A 15,040-nucleotide genomic window follows, 5' to 3' on the forward strand; every position below is an offset into this window, starting at 1 on the left:
TGAATTATCTCGTTTTTACACGATTGTGAGCATCTCCTTTTATGGACATGCTGAATCATTCCGAATCGATTCCCTTTTGTAATTACTCGATATAACTGCTTCTCAAAAAGTATCTTTAACTGCAAAAAAAATAGAATGGCACTTGATAGAGTGCACTTGATAGAGTGATAGTTTATGGTTTGTATCCCACTGATTGGTTAAGCTCCACATGCAGAACCGGCCTATCTCTCAATTGTGAAGAATTACTGAGATAATTATTGGATCCAGATCTTCACCAAAATCGAATCAATTCGTCCTCATCACACACTGAGCCTGTCCAAGTTTCCTCCGTAACTTTTTGGGATATCCTGCTCGCAGACAGACACACACAGCTGAAAACATAATCTCTGTCCAGCTTTGGTGGCAGAGGTAATTGACAAACAGTACACCATATGTTTTCATGGAACACGTGAGTATTGCTCACCAACAGCAGGGTTGACTTGTATAAATAAGGGACATGGGGAAGAATGAGGGCTCAGGGAAGATATTGGGAGCAAGCTGCACCTCCAGTTAGTAGCTTAGAAGCACAGCATCTGTCTAAATCTACTAATGCAGTCATACCTGTTGCAGATATTAGTTTAAACAATTAGCAGCATTTAATGTCTCCCCTTTTATTGAGGAAATAGATGAACTGTTTTTTTTGGCCAGAAACTGCTCCTTTGATTTGAGATGCATATCCTTTGAATTTAACTTCTGGTGAAGCTGCTGCACCACTGCTTCTCAGGTATGCTGTGTCCTTTGGGGCTGGGCCCACTGCATAGCAATCAGACACAACCACAAGGTTCGAGTCTTCTTTATGACAAACCCAACATACATATGGTAGATTGATTCAAAACTGGATCAATGATGTTTCGTATGCAGCATATGGCTGCTGGTTGCATCATTTCTGGAAGTACAGCTGTGCTGCAAATGCAGTGCCCGTTACCAGTAACCTGGTACTCATTTTGCCGACCTCAGAAGGGTGACACAGGCCAAGTCAACTTACCGGGTGTTATTTAACGGCACGACGGGGGCTCAAACTTAAGATCTCAAGTCAGCCACCTAAACCATGAGCCAACACCAAGGTTACTGGACCAAAGGTTTACTCCAGATTGACACTTATTTAGTCCACGATATCCGATTCGCAAATCAGATATAATATTTTGATTGGATACTTTAATTAGTCTGAGAGTAGATGGTGTTTCCAAAGCAAAGCATGTTTGACTTGGTCAAACAAAATGGTGAATTAAGACCCCAGCAGCTAGTTGACAGAGGGCTGACCAAGGATGATGCCTTGATAAAGGATAATTAAATAAGGCCATTAATCATCTTCAACAAAATGGTGAATTAAGACCCCAGCAGCTAGTTGACAGAGGGCTGACCAAGGATGATGCCTTGATAAAGGATAATTAAATAAGGCCATTAATCATCTTCAACAGGGGTGTTTTAATGAACCCGAACACCCAATTTTCACTCATGCACTCCCTTTGTATGTATGCAAAGTTTCAGGCTGTGAGATTTTATGGTGGAGAGAAAAACACACAAGGTGAAGAGTGATTGAAGAGCAGCATACTGAAAGTAAGGAAACATCCACACAAAAAGCAGGTGGATGAACAAAGAGCAAGAAAAGGTGAAAGATTTAGCTGGAGGTAAGAAGGGTGGGTGTAGGGAGGATTGATGGGGGTAAAAAATATCACAGAGATACAGCAAAAGATTTGGCAGTGTGCTGCTCTTGGAATAAAAGCAAGATTGATCTGAATGAGGAAGTTCCACATGTGATCAGAGAATTGTGCAAAGCAGTCTCGGTGAAAGGTAAGCTTGGATCTTGGTGAAAGGTAAGCTTGGATATTGGTAAAAGAAGATCTTGGTTCATCCAGCAATTCAGAAGGGTAGGTATATTTAAAGATTAGGGACGGCAAGACCAAAAGAGGAAGAAAGACCACCAACGTGTTTGCATTGAAAGCAGGCCTCGTGTCTGCTTCTTTGTGGATACCAATGTTGAGAACTTTGGATTATATGGTATTCAGGAGAAACAGGTGTGAAGCAGAGGTACCAGGCTCTTACAAGAGAGCAGTATTCATTGAGGGGTCTTTGTGGAGAGATTGACTTAAAGCCAAACTTTATATAATGAGAAGGTAATTTACAAAAGGATTTCGAACATTTCATGATAGCCAATGTGTGTACAGCTCCGGAGGCAAACTTTGATAAATGATTGGCTTTAGAAGGCAGCAATTCCTATAAACTTCAAACGATTGATCACAATTTCGATTTTTTTTTTTTTTTTTGAGAATGTCAGGAATAATATTGACTAAAGAAAGGGTGTGAGTTTGTCGTGGAAATGAGAAAGCAACCAACAAAGGTGGTTCGACGGGATAAAGGGTGAATGTTAATAAACTTTCATTGCAGTCAAGATACACACAATTGCCTTTTGCTGGGTCTTGATGCAAGGAAGATGAGGTTTCAACTTAGTGATCTCAATATTCTCTCTCACTGTGTTTCTCCCTCAACTCGAGTTGATATAATGGAAGGTTTGCGTCGAACGTGTACAGAACTCAAGCGTTCCACAGGTATTTGTTCAGGGCTGTCGCATCTTGCACTGCAGAAAGCACCAGGAAACAGTAAACGAGTATTTGTAAACTTTAATGACATTACGTGGAGGCAAAGTGCAATACAAAGTCAAGATGTCTTCACAGCCAGACCGCATGCTGAAACATACATTCCTCTAGACCAAGAGCAACTCTTCCGAGATTACTTTTGTAATAACAAACAAGCCACGAAGCCAGCAGCAAGTTTAATTGATGAATAAACATTTTACTCCATAAGCAACAATAGCTGCATTCTCCAGACAGTGGATGAGCCCAGTTTCAAATAAACATCTCCCAGAATAAACTTGCATCTGCACCGCAATAGCCCACTCTTGGCTGGAACCGGATCTCACTGGAAACTCGAGCACGTTTTACGCTTTCAACCTGTCGAACTCTTCCATTACAAATTTACAGACATCATTAATACTGGCTTTAATGTGAAATAAAAATATACATCCGCATTGCGTGTTGATTGATGACAAAGCATGATACTTCAACTGGATTCATATATATATATATTTCTATTTCTTTCTCTACATCAAACCTGAAATCTCACCAATGATATTTACAACACCAACCTGGATGTGACCTCTTGGTGGTGGCAGAAGCTCAGGTTGATCCACAATTGTTTCACTAAAGCTCCAATATTAACTCCATCTCAAACCAGGATTTCCTGCAAACCCTTCAAAAACCAGTAATAAAGGTAAACCAAGTAACCCGCAAGCTCCAAAAGGATCACATCGTAATTGATACAAATAACGAATGATGGACAATCCATGGGTTAAATAATCATACTTACAATTCTGTGGGGGGGGGGGGAATGACTGGTAAACATTATAACAATCCTATTATCATAAGTTTTCTTTTGCTACATCAGACGATGAGATGTGAATAATAAAACCGAAGGCAAACACACAAGGTACAAATTTATCCACTGCCCAACATCATGGAGGAGCTTTTGGCAAGCACAAGGTAGAAGTTACAGGTGGTATTCACCACAATCCCTTAAAAAGGATCAAGGTGTGCATTGAAGCATTGATCAAATTCGAAAATGGACCCATATTGCATTTGTGGGACCTGTGATGGACGGGACCGAACCACTCACTTGGTCTCGACTCGACCAACCCCCGTATATCACAGCAGCAGTAATCCCTGCTGCGTTGTGTGTAGACTATGCGGCGGCCAGTGTCACGTCGGAACAGTGCAGGTTATCTTCATCTCATGTGGAGCAATAATTTTGGCAGTGTAGGAAAAAGTATAGTAGGCTATGGATATACTGACACACAATTGAGTACAACCCCCAAAACCTCAAATACACTGACTGCTTTGAAGCTTCAAAGAAATTAAAAATATTGGCCAAGTTTGCAGTTGTTTTACAGCTTCTGTCACCCCCCCCCCAAAAAAAAATGAGGGAAACACTATTATGTGAGGGGTCCAAAACCCGCATGCACCCTTTTTCATGAAAAGCGAGGTCGATTTCACAGTGAACTGAAATGACAATGTGCAAAGTTTGCCAAACACATTAAAAAATTATTTATTTATCACAAGGAAGCGGATAATATGGCTTCGTGGGAGATACCTCGTGGACACCACTTTGGCTCGAGGTGAAAAACCAGACGCAACAGATTAAATTTTCCTGCCTCGTACAATGATCCTGCCTTACACTTTGCTAAGAGCCCTGGACTTTACCCTCATCTCAGAGGCCTTTTCTCGCTTGGTGTCAAGTCACAATAAACAGTCATGACACCTTTTATGCGTGCATGCTGCGAAGTCAAAGGGTGTCAACCACAAGATAATGGCTCCATCGTCTCTTGCTGCAAAAGACTGGTTCGCAGTCTCTGCACATCACACTTTGATTGGTTCTTACATTTTATTCTCGGTCCAACAGGGCATTGCTCGTGGCATGCCTGGCAGAGATGGCCTGAACCAATTGGTCAACTCATTGCAGAAAGCTACCACCATCACTTGCAAGTGGAAACATTAACATTATTTGCTTGGCTATATTCACTGCACCAATACCAAGCTTTTTATTCTAACCCCTTCCCTTTGTGTAGATACTTTTATTGCTGGAACGTATTCGGCAACAATTTCTTTGGCTATTCGAGATTTGGCATTGGACGCTCAAATTGCTGTTAAAATGCCATGCTCAGGAACAGATAGATGCAACACTTATTACTTAGCCTGAAGTATCCATCTCACAAGTCCATCAGATCTTTCCAAAGTTTTTCCCCATGCTCGACACATGACCATGTTCCAGCCACATCTCAAGAAAGGCCAAAACAAACTGCCCAATCAATGGGCTGGTCACATTCTTGCCCAAGACTCAACCTGGTTGATCAACTTCAAGCCTTATCTATGAAGTATCAACTTCGATCTCGTCAGAAAGCATTTCTCCATCATTAACTTTCAAAGAGTGGCGGAGGTGCTGAACCTCCCACTCACGCACGATGCGTGCCATCGCGTGCCTCTCTCGCTTGATACGGTCGAGCACTTTCTGTGGGATATCTGGGATCATGTAAGCGACACAGAAAGTCGCTGCGAAGACAAGGTGCTGTGCACGAGAAGAGGGGCAAATCATCAGGTAATCATCTTAATTATTGAAATAATAATAATAATAGCTTTTCAGCAATGTCAAAAAACAAATTCCATAACAATCGCATCGCCATAGCTCAAATATGGTGTTTTCAAATAGAATGCGATTGAATGGGAAGATAGCAACTTACCTCTACGATGATGATATAAGCCAAGCGTGCTGCCAACACATGCCAGAAGACTGTGGTCAGTTCATACTGATGGGCTTCACCTGGAGGATACCGATAGTCTCGATACCTACAATGGAAGAAAATGTAAGAACGTTCAAGCAAAAGCACTCGAGTGCAGACCTCGGTCTCAATGAGCGGTGGCTTGGCATCGAAGACGGTAGACTATGTGTACCTGCAATTCAGGTCGGTCGCATTGTTGAACCAGTATGGCACAGTGTTCGGAACGCTCCATGGTTGAAAGTCTTCGATACGAAACACTGAAAGGCTGCTGTTGATGTAACCCACCATGGTGTGCGTTACGGTGTCGTTGTGGGTGTCGTGTTTTGAGAAGTAATACACAAACCGGGGGATAGAGTCCGAAGTGAATGCCATGATGAAGGCCTGCAGCACATCCATCGATTTGTTACCAACATGGCTGTGCAGGGAAGGGTAATTATTGCGCATATTAAATAGCTATTAAAACTGCACATAACAGGAAGGAGTGAAAAGGTATCCAGGCAATAATGCTTCAATCGACTGCCAGGTTCACCAAGTTCGAAAACTGATTAGCACTTCCCTAAATCATGGTCAAAACTGCTTACAGTCCATACAATTTCACTGCATTGAGTAACAATCAGCCCAAGTAAGTGGGACCAAATACACTGCTGATAAAACCAAACATCATGGGAAATACCATGCTAGTTATTGGAAACAATTCTTTCAAATTTCATGACAGACATTAAAAAAGGTTTTATGGATTAGGTAAGACAAAGGTAACTTTTCCATGTGGAATTGTCTTCCAAACTCTGTTGTCTAAGGTGCAACCTCCTTCCAGGCTTTCAAGTCTGTTGCACTTCCTCATGGTCTCTCTCGTTTCTGCCTTTGAGCTTTACAACACCCACTGAGAACCCCCTCCCCCCCCCCACTCCCAACCCCCATTTCAACTGCAACTCTCTCTCCTCTTGCTGTGGTGCATCAATGTTCTTGTCTTCCAATTTCCCTTTTGTTTGTTGACCTTTTGCCCCCCCCCCCCAATTGCTTTGTTCTTCCATTTGCTCTCAATATCCAGATATTACAAGTTGGCAAATATCTTAACATTATGATGAAAAGCTGTGTGGGTGTTTGCATGGGTGTCAATCCAGTATACTGTTTATAATCAGTGTAGAAACAGAACAGCAATTTAAGGTGGAAATAAATATGTGAAACTACCAGTGCGAGTGTGCCCTTACATTGGTGACCACAGAAAGCATGGCGAGCCCGTACAGTATCTGCTGCCAGACACCAATGGTTTGGGCTCTTGCAGCAGTTGGTCGGCGGTACTGCGTGACAAACTTCCAGGCATCGAGACGCATTTCAATTAGGTTGTTGAGGAGAGCAAGCAGCGGAGCCAGTGGGAAGGACACCACAAAGAGTGTTGTGAAACCAAACTGCACAACTGCACAACACAACCCACCAAAATCGGCTCACACTTTCAGGTTAGGCTTCACTCAAACTCGTTCCATTATGGCCATATGCATCGAAATGAGTATTGAGCAAAGGAAGAGGATGGGGGAGAATCAGAGGAAAAATGGTATGGACATCGAGAGGAGATAGGAGAACGATGGTGAGAAAGGGTGTGTGTAGGGTCTATTTGGAAAGGGAGAAGTTAAATTCCCACATTTTTGTGAACGTAATGAGCATATAGGCCCCCAGAAAGGAAAGCATTCCAGAAAAAGTATTTTGGTGAAACGGCATTTGACAGGAAGACACACGTTTTGTGAGGTAAACTTTCAATCTCATTGACAACTCAAATTGGAATGCAATGGCCGCATTGTGTCAGATGCTCCAGGGAGTGAAAGGGTCAAATCTCACCCATCTCCAAATATTCATAGAAGAGGCCGAGGCGGCCCAAATCCTGCAAACGGTAATCACTCTCCCAACGGCTCTTGTGCTTGAGGTTGGGATTTTCAAGCGCAGACTTCGAACCACGCAAGCGCAACTTGTTCATAACCCAACTGTACACACCAAAAAACAACAACAACAAAAAAAAACCTTCATGCTCTTCCTTCTTATGCCAAGTTTGAAGATGTGACAAATGTTTCACCAAAAAGCATGCAAGGGTACTTTTATTCTTTACAATAAAGCTACATGTAAATACAACTGGCAAAACATCTGCTTAACGAACTCCCCCTTAAAGAAAAACTCCCTTTATCAAAATGTTCCATGGGTCACGGCAAGATATAATACTGTCATGGTCCTGGCGGTTAGTTTAATCCCCCCCGACCCAATTGTGGTGGCTGGGTGGTTAACACCGACCAGGCTGGATCGCCGAGCAGTTTTCCTTGGAGGCGGACACGTGAGACTCAGAGATTATGGCGCATGCGAGAGGGGCAAGGCAGCATGGGCGGAGCAACGGAAGCACAGCACAAGGGGTTTATACTCGAACCCTTGACAGATACACGGACATCAGCAACTAAAAATAAACACGAGGATTTAATGAAAATAGAAGAAATAATTACAAGGGTAATAAGTCAAAACGTAACAATAAAAACGTGAGATAAATTAAAGTCTAAAGTCGAGGCACCTCCACACATGGACTTTGATACAGACAAGTGGAAAATGAAAGAAAATAAAATCCTCCCTTTATTCTGGCACTTAGCTTTGTCCAGAGATGGACTTTAGTGAACTTTGCGATCGAGGCGCTTCGTCGTGCACGGGAAGACGCACCCCAAATGGTGCCGAGCCACTCTCTGGGTGGGAAATGTACATGAGGTAATTTGTAAGACGGTATTCAACGCCAGGGCTTAGGAACCACTGCGCAGCACCCTCGTCGATTGCGCCTGCCGACGTTGCTGCTCTCCGCAGAATGGCGCCACTCCTTTCGATGATATACATGAGGCTTCGAGGTCGGTCTGTAATGACCCGGCCAAGAGTCAATGGCCAGCATCTTTCTCAGCACGCGTGCAAATTTACAGCCCGACACGAGAATCGCACAGCCATTTCGTCATGCCGAGAAGGGAGCAAAGCGAGAGCCTCCGTCCCATCCAAGTTCCTCTCAACTCCTGTCTCTCTTCAAACCTCACCCTTCTTCCACCCGCTCTGACGTCACGGTCATTAATCGTCCACCGTGGCTTGTTGGCACGAAAACCGGGAAGGCAGGGCTTCTGCCTGCTCGGCACGTTTGACTTGTTATTATGGTTGTTGTTGTGATAAAAACGTAATTCTTTCATTGCTGGCTTGTAACTACAAAAACGTAGGAGAAGATCACGGGGGGGGGGGGGGCAATTACATACTGGGGGAAATTGGTCTTAATTCCCATCTAATTAACACAGGAAGTAAAAAACCAGTGTGGTGACACGTAACACTTAAGCTCACAGTTTCCATACTTAATTTACATAAAGAAGTTTCCTACACATCCACGGACCAAACAACTCAATACAATCCTAACTTTGCTATGAAATTTCTCCATCTACCCCCACAACCGTAACAACACATTTGAATAGATTGTCAACGAAGAGATATAAACACGCATTGAGACCAGAGAGGGTTCTGTTCCACCCCTTTAAACACACACACACACACACACACACACACACACACACACACACACACACACACACACACACACACACACACACACACACACACACACACACACACACACACACACACACCTTGAGGGAAGTGACGTAACTTTTAAGGATGCTCTGCAAACCATCCCACCATCTTATGACATCACTTTTTCTCTCCATACTCAGGAGCGCACTGAAGGAGGATATTCCTTCCCCCTGTGGATTCAAACCTATAGGGTTTATCTGTGTGCTATATACTTAACTGCTGAGTGTCAAGCAAGGAGGGAGCAAGTACCATTTTTAGTCTTTTATATGACTTGGCCAGGGTGAGAATTGAACCGTTGACCTCCCGGACTCAGAGCTTATGCTTCAACCATTAATGCCATCAAGTCTGGTTCTTGATTTACTTTGAAGTATAAAGTCGATTTAATATTTCAATGGAAAACGAAGTTTCTTCAATAACAAAACTCCTATACAAATTGAACGCCTACAATGTCCCTGGCGTTACAAGCGAGCCTCCTTATAAAGAGTATAACAATGCATTATACTGTTCTGGGATCAAACGACTATGTTGTACTTAAAAGTAAATTGTCTGTTAAAATGTCTGACAATACAGGACTGGCAAGATAATTTAGAGATACACGCATTCTGCTTCAAGTTGTATCGACTGGGTTTGAATCTCGACCCAGTTACAAACCACCACCGTGGTATTTCGCACGCCGGGAGATGCATCAATGTATGCGCCATCTATTGGCAGGGCGTAAAGCTGGAGGATCCATGTTCCAGCACTGGGGATGTTGAGTTTATTCAGATACCACAGTGTGGTGAATTGAAGGTCGTGACGTGCGATCACATGTTGCACGGCTCGAGCACGGAATAGATAAAGCTAAGATTCCGCTCGGTCGGTGGGATTGTCCCAGGGGCATTGTCGTTTACGGCGGCGATTCACTTGGTGCTCGTTGAATGGTGAGAATTGAGAGTATATCGGACTCCGGGCTTATACTGATTTATTTTGCGGTGATTAGTTGCACGTGTATACCTTACTACTTATGTACTCCTTGCTGCACCTGTATCCCCTGATGTGCCCGTAGAAGCGGCTTCAATCAAATGGAATAAAGCCTACACTCTGAAGGTTCTTCTCTCGTCTTCATTTCAATTTATTCCATTTGGTTTTCTCGGCTCTCTCAACCAACGATGGACAAGATCTACAAACCAGAGAGGTTCGACGCAGACCCAAACGCGACTGACTCAGAAATGAAATGGTCGCATTGGTTCCCTTCCTTCTCACACTATCTGACCATCATCGAAGAGGGAGCCGACAAATTGGCCGCCCTTGTGAATCATGTCTCGTCCAGTGTATTCAGGCTCTTCTCGGAGTGTGACACCTACGAAGCAGCGATCGACGTGCTGCAGGCGCTCTACGTGAAGCGCAAGAACGAGGTATACATACGACATCTTCTCAACACACGCAAGCAAGCAGCCGGGGAGACAATCGATCAGTTCCTGCAAGCTCTGAAACAGTTGGGAAAAGACGGCAGCTTCCGGGCCGTAAACGCCGAGGAACACCGAAATGAAGCGACCCGGGAGGCATTTATCCAAGGACTCAGATCAGCCCACATACGGCAACGCTTACTAGAGAAAGCACAACCCACTCTTGAAAAGGTAGTCGATCAGGCTCGAGCGATAGATACGGCCCAGCAGCAATCTGAGTCATTTGGGACACCGATGCTGCTAATGAACGCCGCTACGGTGGAAACTCAAGGAACCCCACAGACACAGACACAGCCTGACACAGGGGATGGAGAAACACCCGAGGAGTCGGATACCCAGACCTCATCAAACTCCTCAGCAACTACTCCGGTTGGTAAATGCTTCTTTTGTGGGTACAAAAGACACCCCCGCCACAAATGCCCCGCCAGAGATGCCACATGCATGAATTGTGACAAGAAAGGGCATTATGCCAGGGTATGTAAATCTACTCTAAGGAGAAATAAACCCACTTCTGCGGCTCTCTACTCACAAAAGAAACTAACTGCAGCCTCACCGGGGAATCTATCCAAGGCTATCATCAACGTACGAATTAACGGGCATATGGCTGAGGCTCTGAAAGTTTCGTCAACAGCTCGCTAGTGAAGGGCAGGAAATGGAAGATCCACCTGACAGACAATACGGTATGCATGGCCGCCACATCACTACAGTCCCGCGTATGAGGGTACTGCAATGTTGAATTGGACGTAAAAGGGTACACGCATCGGGATGTAAGGGTACTGGTGCTTCATGATTTATGCGCAGACGTAATTCTGGGTCATAATGTCCTCAAGCAGCACACGAGCGTCAAAATACCCTTTGGAGGAAGCAAACCTCGTCTAATTTTAAATGCTTTGACCACCGCAGAGGTAACGTCCCCCCAGCTGTTTGCTAACTTGTCGCCGGTCTGTAAACCGATAGCGATCAAATCGCGGCGATATACCACTGCTGATATGAACTTCATCACTTCAGAGACCAAGCAATTACTGGAAGAAGGAATTATAGAACCGAGCGATTCGCCATGGCGTGCACAGGTGTTGGTCACCGCCAATCAGAATCATAAGAAACGAATGCTTGTCGATTATTCCCAAACGGTCAATCGTTTCACCCAACTCGATGCCTACCCCCTGCCGCGCATAGACGAGATGGTCGAACGCGTGGCCAATTATAAGATATTCAGCACCATCGATTTGCGAAGCGCCTATCATCAAATTCCCATCCGAGAGGAAGACAAACCTTACACCGCATTCCAGGCAGGTAGACGCCTCTGCCAATTCAGGAGGATTCCGTTCGGTGTCACGAATGGAGTAGCTTGCTTCCAACGGGTTATGGACGACATCATCTCAGATGAAAACCTCAAAGACACTTTTGTTTACGTGGACAATGTCACAGTGTGCGGTAGGGATCAGGGGGAACATGATATGAATCTGGACAGATTCTTGAGCATTGCTAGAAAATATAATCTGACTCTCAACTACGAGAAATGCGTATTCTCGGCAAGGTCAATTGACCTACTCGGCTACACGATAGCCGACGGCACGATTAAGCCTGATCCTGAACGATTGCGCCCACTTCGTGAGCTACCCCCACCTCAGGACCTGCAGACAATGCACCGGGTGATCGGCATGTTCGCTTACGATGCAAGATGGATTTCCCAATACTCCGAGAAAATACATCCCCTAGTGCATTGCAAGAACTTCCCACCAGATGCCGCTGTTGTAAAAGCTTTCCACGCCTCAAAGATGATATCAGTAATTCCGTGGTATTATCGATCGATAGCTCGGTGCCCTTCGTGGTGGAAATGGATGCTTCTGATCACGCGATAGCTGCTATGCTTAATCAGTCTGGGCGACCCGTCGCGTTCTTCTCGAGAACTCTCTCTGGAAGCGAGCAGAGACACTCAGCAATAGAGAAGGAAGCGTACGCCATTGTCGAAGCCCTACGTAAATGGAGACACTATTTACTGGGAAACCATTTCACGCTCGTTACGGACCAACGATCCGTGGCATTCATGTTTGATGGGAAAAATAACGGGAAAATTAAGAATGAAAAAATTATGAGATGGCGGAGAGACCTAGCCTGCTATAGTTACGACATAGTTTACCGGCCCGGGAGGGAAAACCCTGCTGCAGACACCTTCTCTCGGGTCTACTGTTCGGTGACAATCAGTCGGGCTTTGCAAGATCTCCATGTGTCTCTGTGCCACCCGGGGGTAACCAGAATGGCACATTTCGTGCGCAGACAAAACCTTCCCTATTCTATTGAAGATATTAAACAAATGAATGCTTCATGCCCTGTTTGTGCTGAACTAAAACCCAGATTCTATGGCGCGGCTTCTGGCAGATTGATCAAGGCCACTTCTCCCTTCGAGAGACTAAACATTGACTTCAAAGGGCCCCTGCCGACCGAGACAGACAACAGATACATATTCACTGTTGTTGATGAATATTCAAGGTTCCCTTTCGCATTTCCGTGCCCGGATATGACCTCGGGCACTGTCGTGAAATGTCTGTCTGACCTCTTCGCTATGTTTGGGAAACCTTCGTACGTACATTCAGACAGAGGGCCGTGTTTCATGTCGGCCGGGCTAAAACAATTCCTATTAGAGCACGGCATAGCAACTAGTCGAACGACGGGTTACAACCCACAGGGTAATGGGCAGGTGGAACGATATAATGGAGTTATTTGGAAAGCCGTAACTCTGGCGCTGAAATCGAGAGGACTGGGCCCCGAGCGGTGGGAGGTTACCCTTCTCGACGCTCTGAATTCCATACGCTCTCTGCTCTGCACGTCCACCAATGCGACTCCTCACGAACGAATGTTTACTCACCAACGACGTTATGTTGACGGCCAATCGGTGCCCAACTGGCTAACCCATCCTGGAAGTGTTCATGAAACGCCCGGTACGACAAAGCAAGTATGAACCCATGGTGGAGGGGGTCGAACTCATCGATACTAATCCAGAGTATGCTCATGTCAGGCTCCCGGATGGCAGGGAGACCACTGTGTCGGTTCGCCATTTGGCTCCCTCAGGTACTCCTCCCGCAGGTACACCACCATCTGGCACTCCTCCCTCTGACATCCCCTCCCCAGGTGTTCCCCCCCAGGAACTCCACCCGAGAATGGTGGCGACGGAGCTGCCGCGTTCCACCCGAGAGCGATCGGGGAGTCATCCCCGGCACGAGTCGAGGCTCACCAAGAGGATCGGAAGCCTCCCTCGAGTGAAACCGCCATTTACTCCCGGAGAGGTCGACAGATAATACCCCCTCGCCGACTCAATCTGTAAAGGGGATTATCGGCATCCTCGATGCTCATGCTCCTATATGCTCGTTACATAATATATCGATGCTCATTACCATGCTCCTACAACTCAAAATAATCCTCACTGCTTGGCATGTATGCTTCTGTAGTTTAGATAGTTCGCGTTGCTTGAAATGTATACTCCTATAGTGCTGAAGTAATCATGGTGCGTTAGTTGGGCCTCTAGTTATATTTTAAAGACGGGGAAAATGTGGTGAATTGAAGGTCGTGACGTGTGATCACATGTTGCATGGCTCGAGCACGGAATAGATAAAGCTAAGATTCCGCTCGGTCGGTGGGATTGTCCCAGGGGCATTGTCGTTTACGGCGGCGATTCACTTGGTGCTCGTTGAATGGTGAGAATTGAGAGTATATCGGACTCCGGGCTTATACCGATTTATTTTGCGGTGATTAGTTGCACGTGTATACCTTACTGCTTATGTACTCCTTGCTGCACCTGTATCCCCTGATGTGCCCGTAGAAGCGGCTTCAATCAAATGGAATAAAGCCTACACTCTGAAGGTTCTTCTCTCGTTTTCATTTCACACAGTATCTTTCACCAAAAGTATGTGAGTTGGCATGCTGAAGAAATTTCAAAGTTGAATGCAAGACCTGGCCAGCCTGTTCCAGAAAGACTTTCATCAGAATAGTTTCCCCTGCCAACCCCAGAAGGTGGGAATAATTGGGGCTGTTAAAGAAGTGACATTTAATGATGGGGTCACAAAAAATGAATCCAGAAATAAAAACTAGAACAGCACTCGGTCCACAACCAAGTTATCTCGAAACTGGAATCAGTCTTCTGAATCCGTCCACAGTGCTGAGACATCATATGCTATGTGTAGTTTTTGGACCCATCTCTCAATGGTGAGTAATCACTTAAAAATTATTGTATTTGGATCTTCAATAAAAATCGAATACTTTCGTCCTCATCACACCCAACCGCTCCAACAAATTTAGTCCAAATCCATCCACAACTTTTTGAGATATCCTGCTCACAGACGGCTGAAAACCTCTGACCACCTTTGGTAGCAGGTAAAAAAACAAATTTTTTTTTTTTTTTTTACAAGCCCTACACAATGTGGGAAAATAGCAAAAAATAAGAACAAAATAAATAAATAAAAGATAAAACTTACGGTAAGATCACTTCCTGAACATTTCCCCAAATTTGCTTTCCCACCATGATGATGGTCAGCTGTGTTGTGAGTTCCATGAGGCATCCTGAGGTATCACACTGCACAGTGAAGGTTACCCTTAGTCACACCTTTCAGATGAACATCATAATACAGCTTGGAGTTGATGTGCAAGCAAGCATGGAAAA

The 15,040-nt window shown here is 44.9% G+C and overlaps 1 protein-coding gene across 10 annotated transcripts in view; it reads right to left on the reverse strand.

Annotated features, from left to right (window-relative positions):
* Positions 1-2,640: 2,640 nt before the first annotated feature.
* The window catches only part of ANO5 (anoctamin 5), a 128,417-nt gene continuing 116,017 nt past the window's right edge, over positions 2,641-15,040 (reverse strand). For all 10 annotated transcript variants that reach the window (XM_085873679.1, XM_085873680.1, XM_085873677.1 and 7 more), the window contains 6 exons: positions 14,856-14,953; positions 7,196-7,338; positions 6,574-6,779; positions 5,538-5,746; positions 5,327-5,432; positions 2,641-5,154 (listed from right to left, as the gene is read on the reverse strand). In XM_085873679.1, the coding sequence (XP_085729805.1) occupies positions 4,957-5,154; positions 5,327-5,432; positions 5,538-5,746; positions 6,574-6,779; positions 7,196-7,338; positions 14,856-14,953 (960 nt within the window). In that variant the 3' untranslated portion in view covers positions 2,641-4,956. The remainder of the gene's footprint in view (positions 5,155-5,326; positions 5,433-5,537; positions 5,747-6,573; positions 6,780-7,195; positions 7,339-14,855; positions 14,954-15,040) is intronic.

The sequence above is a fragment of the Eptatretus burgeri genome, chromosome 3, assembly GCF_056783735.1.
Source record: "Eptatretus burgeri isolate ZD-2024b chromosome 3, Ebu_testis_v1, whole genome shotgun sequence".
NCBI classification, from domain to species: domain Eukaryota; kingdom Metazoa; phylum Chordata; class Myxini; order Myxiniformes; family Myxinidae; genus Eptatretus; species Eptatretus burgeri.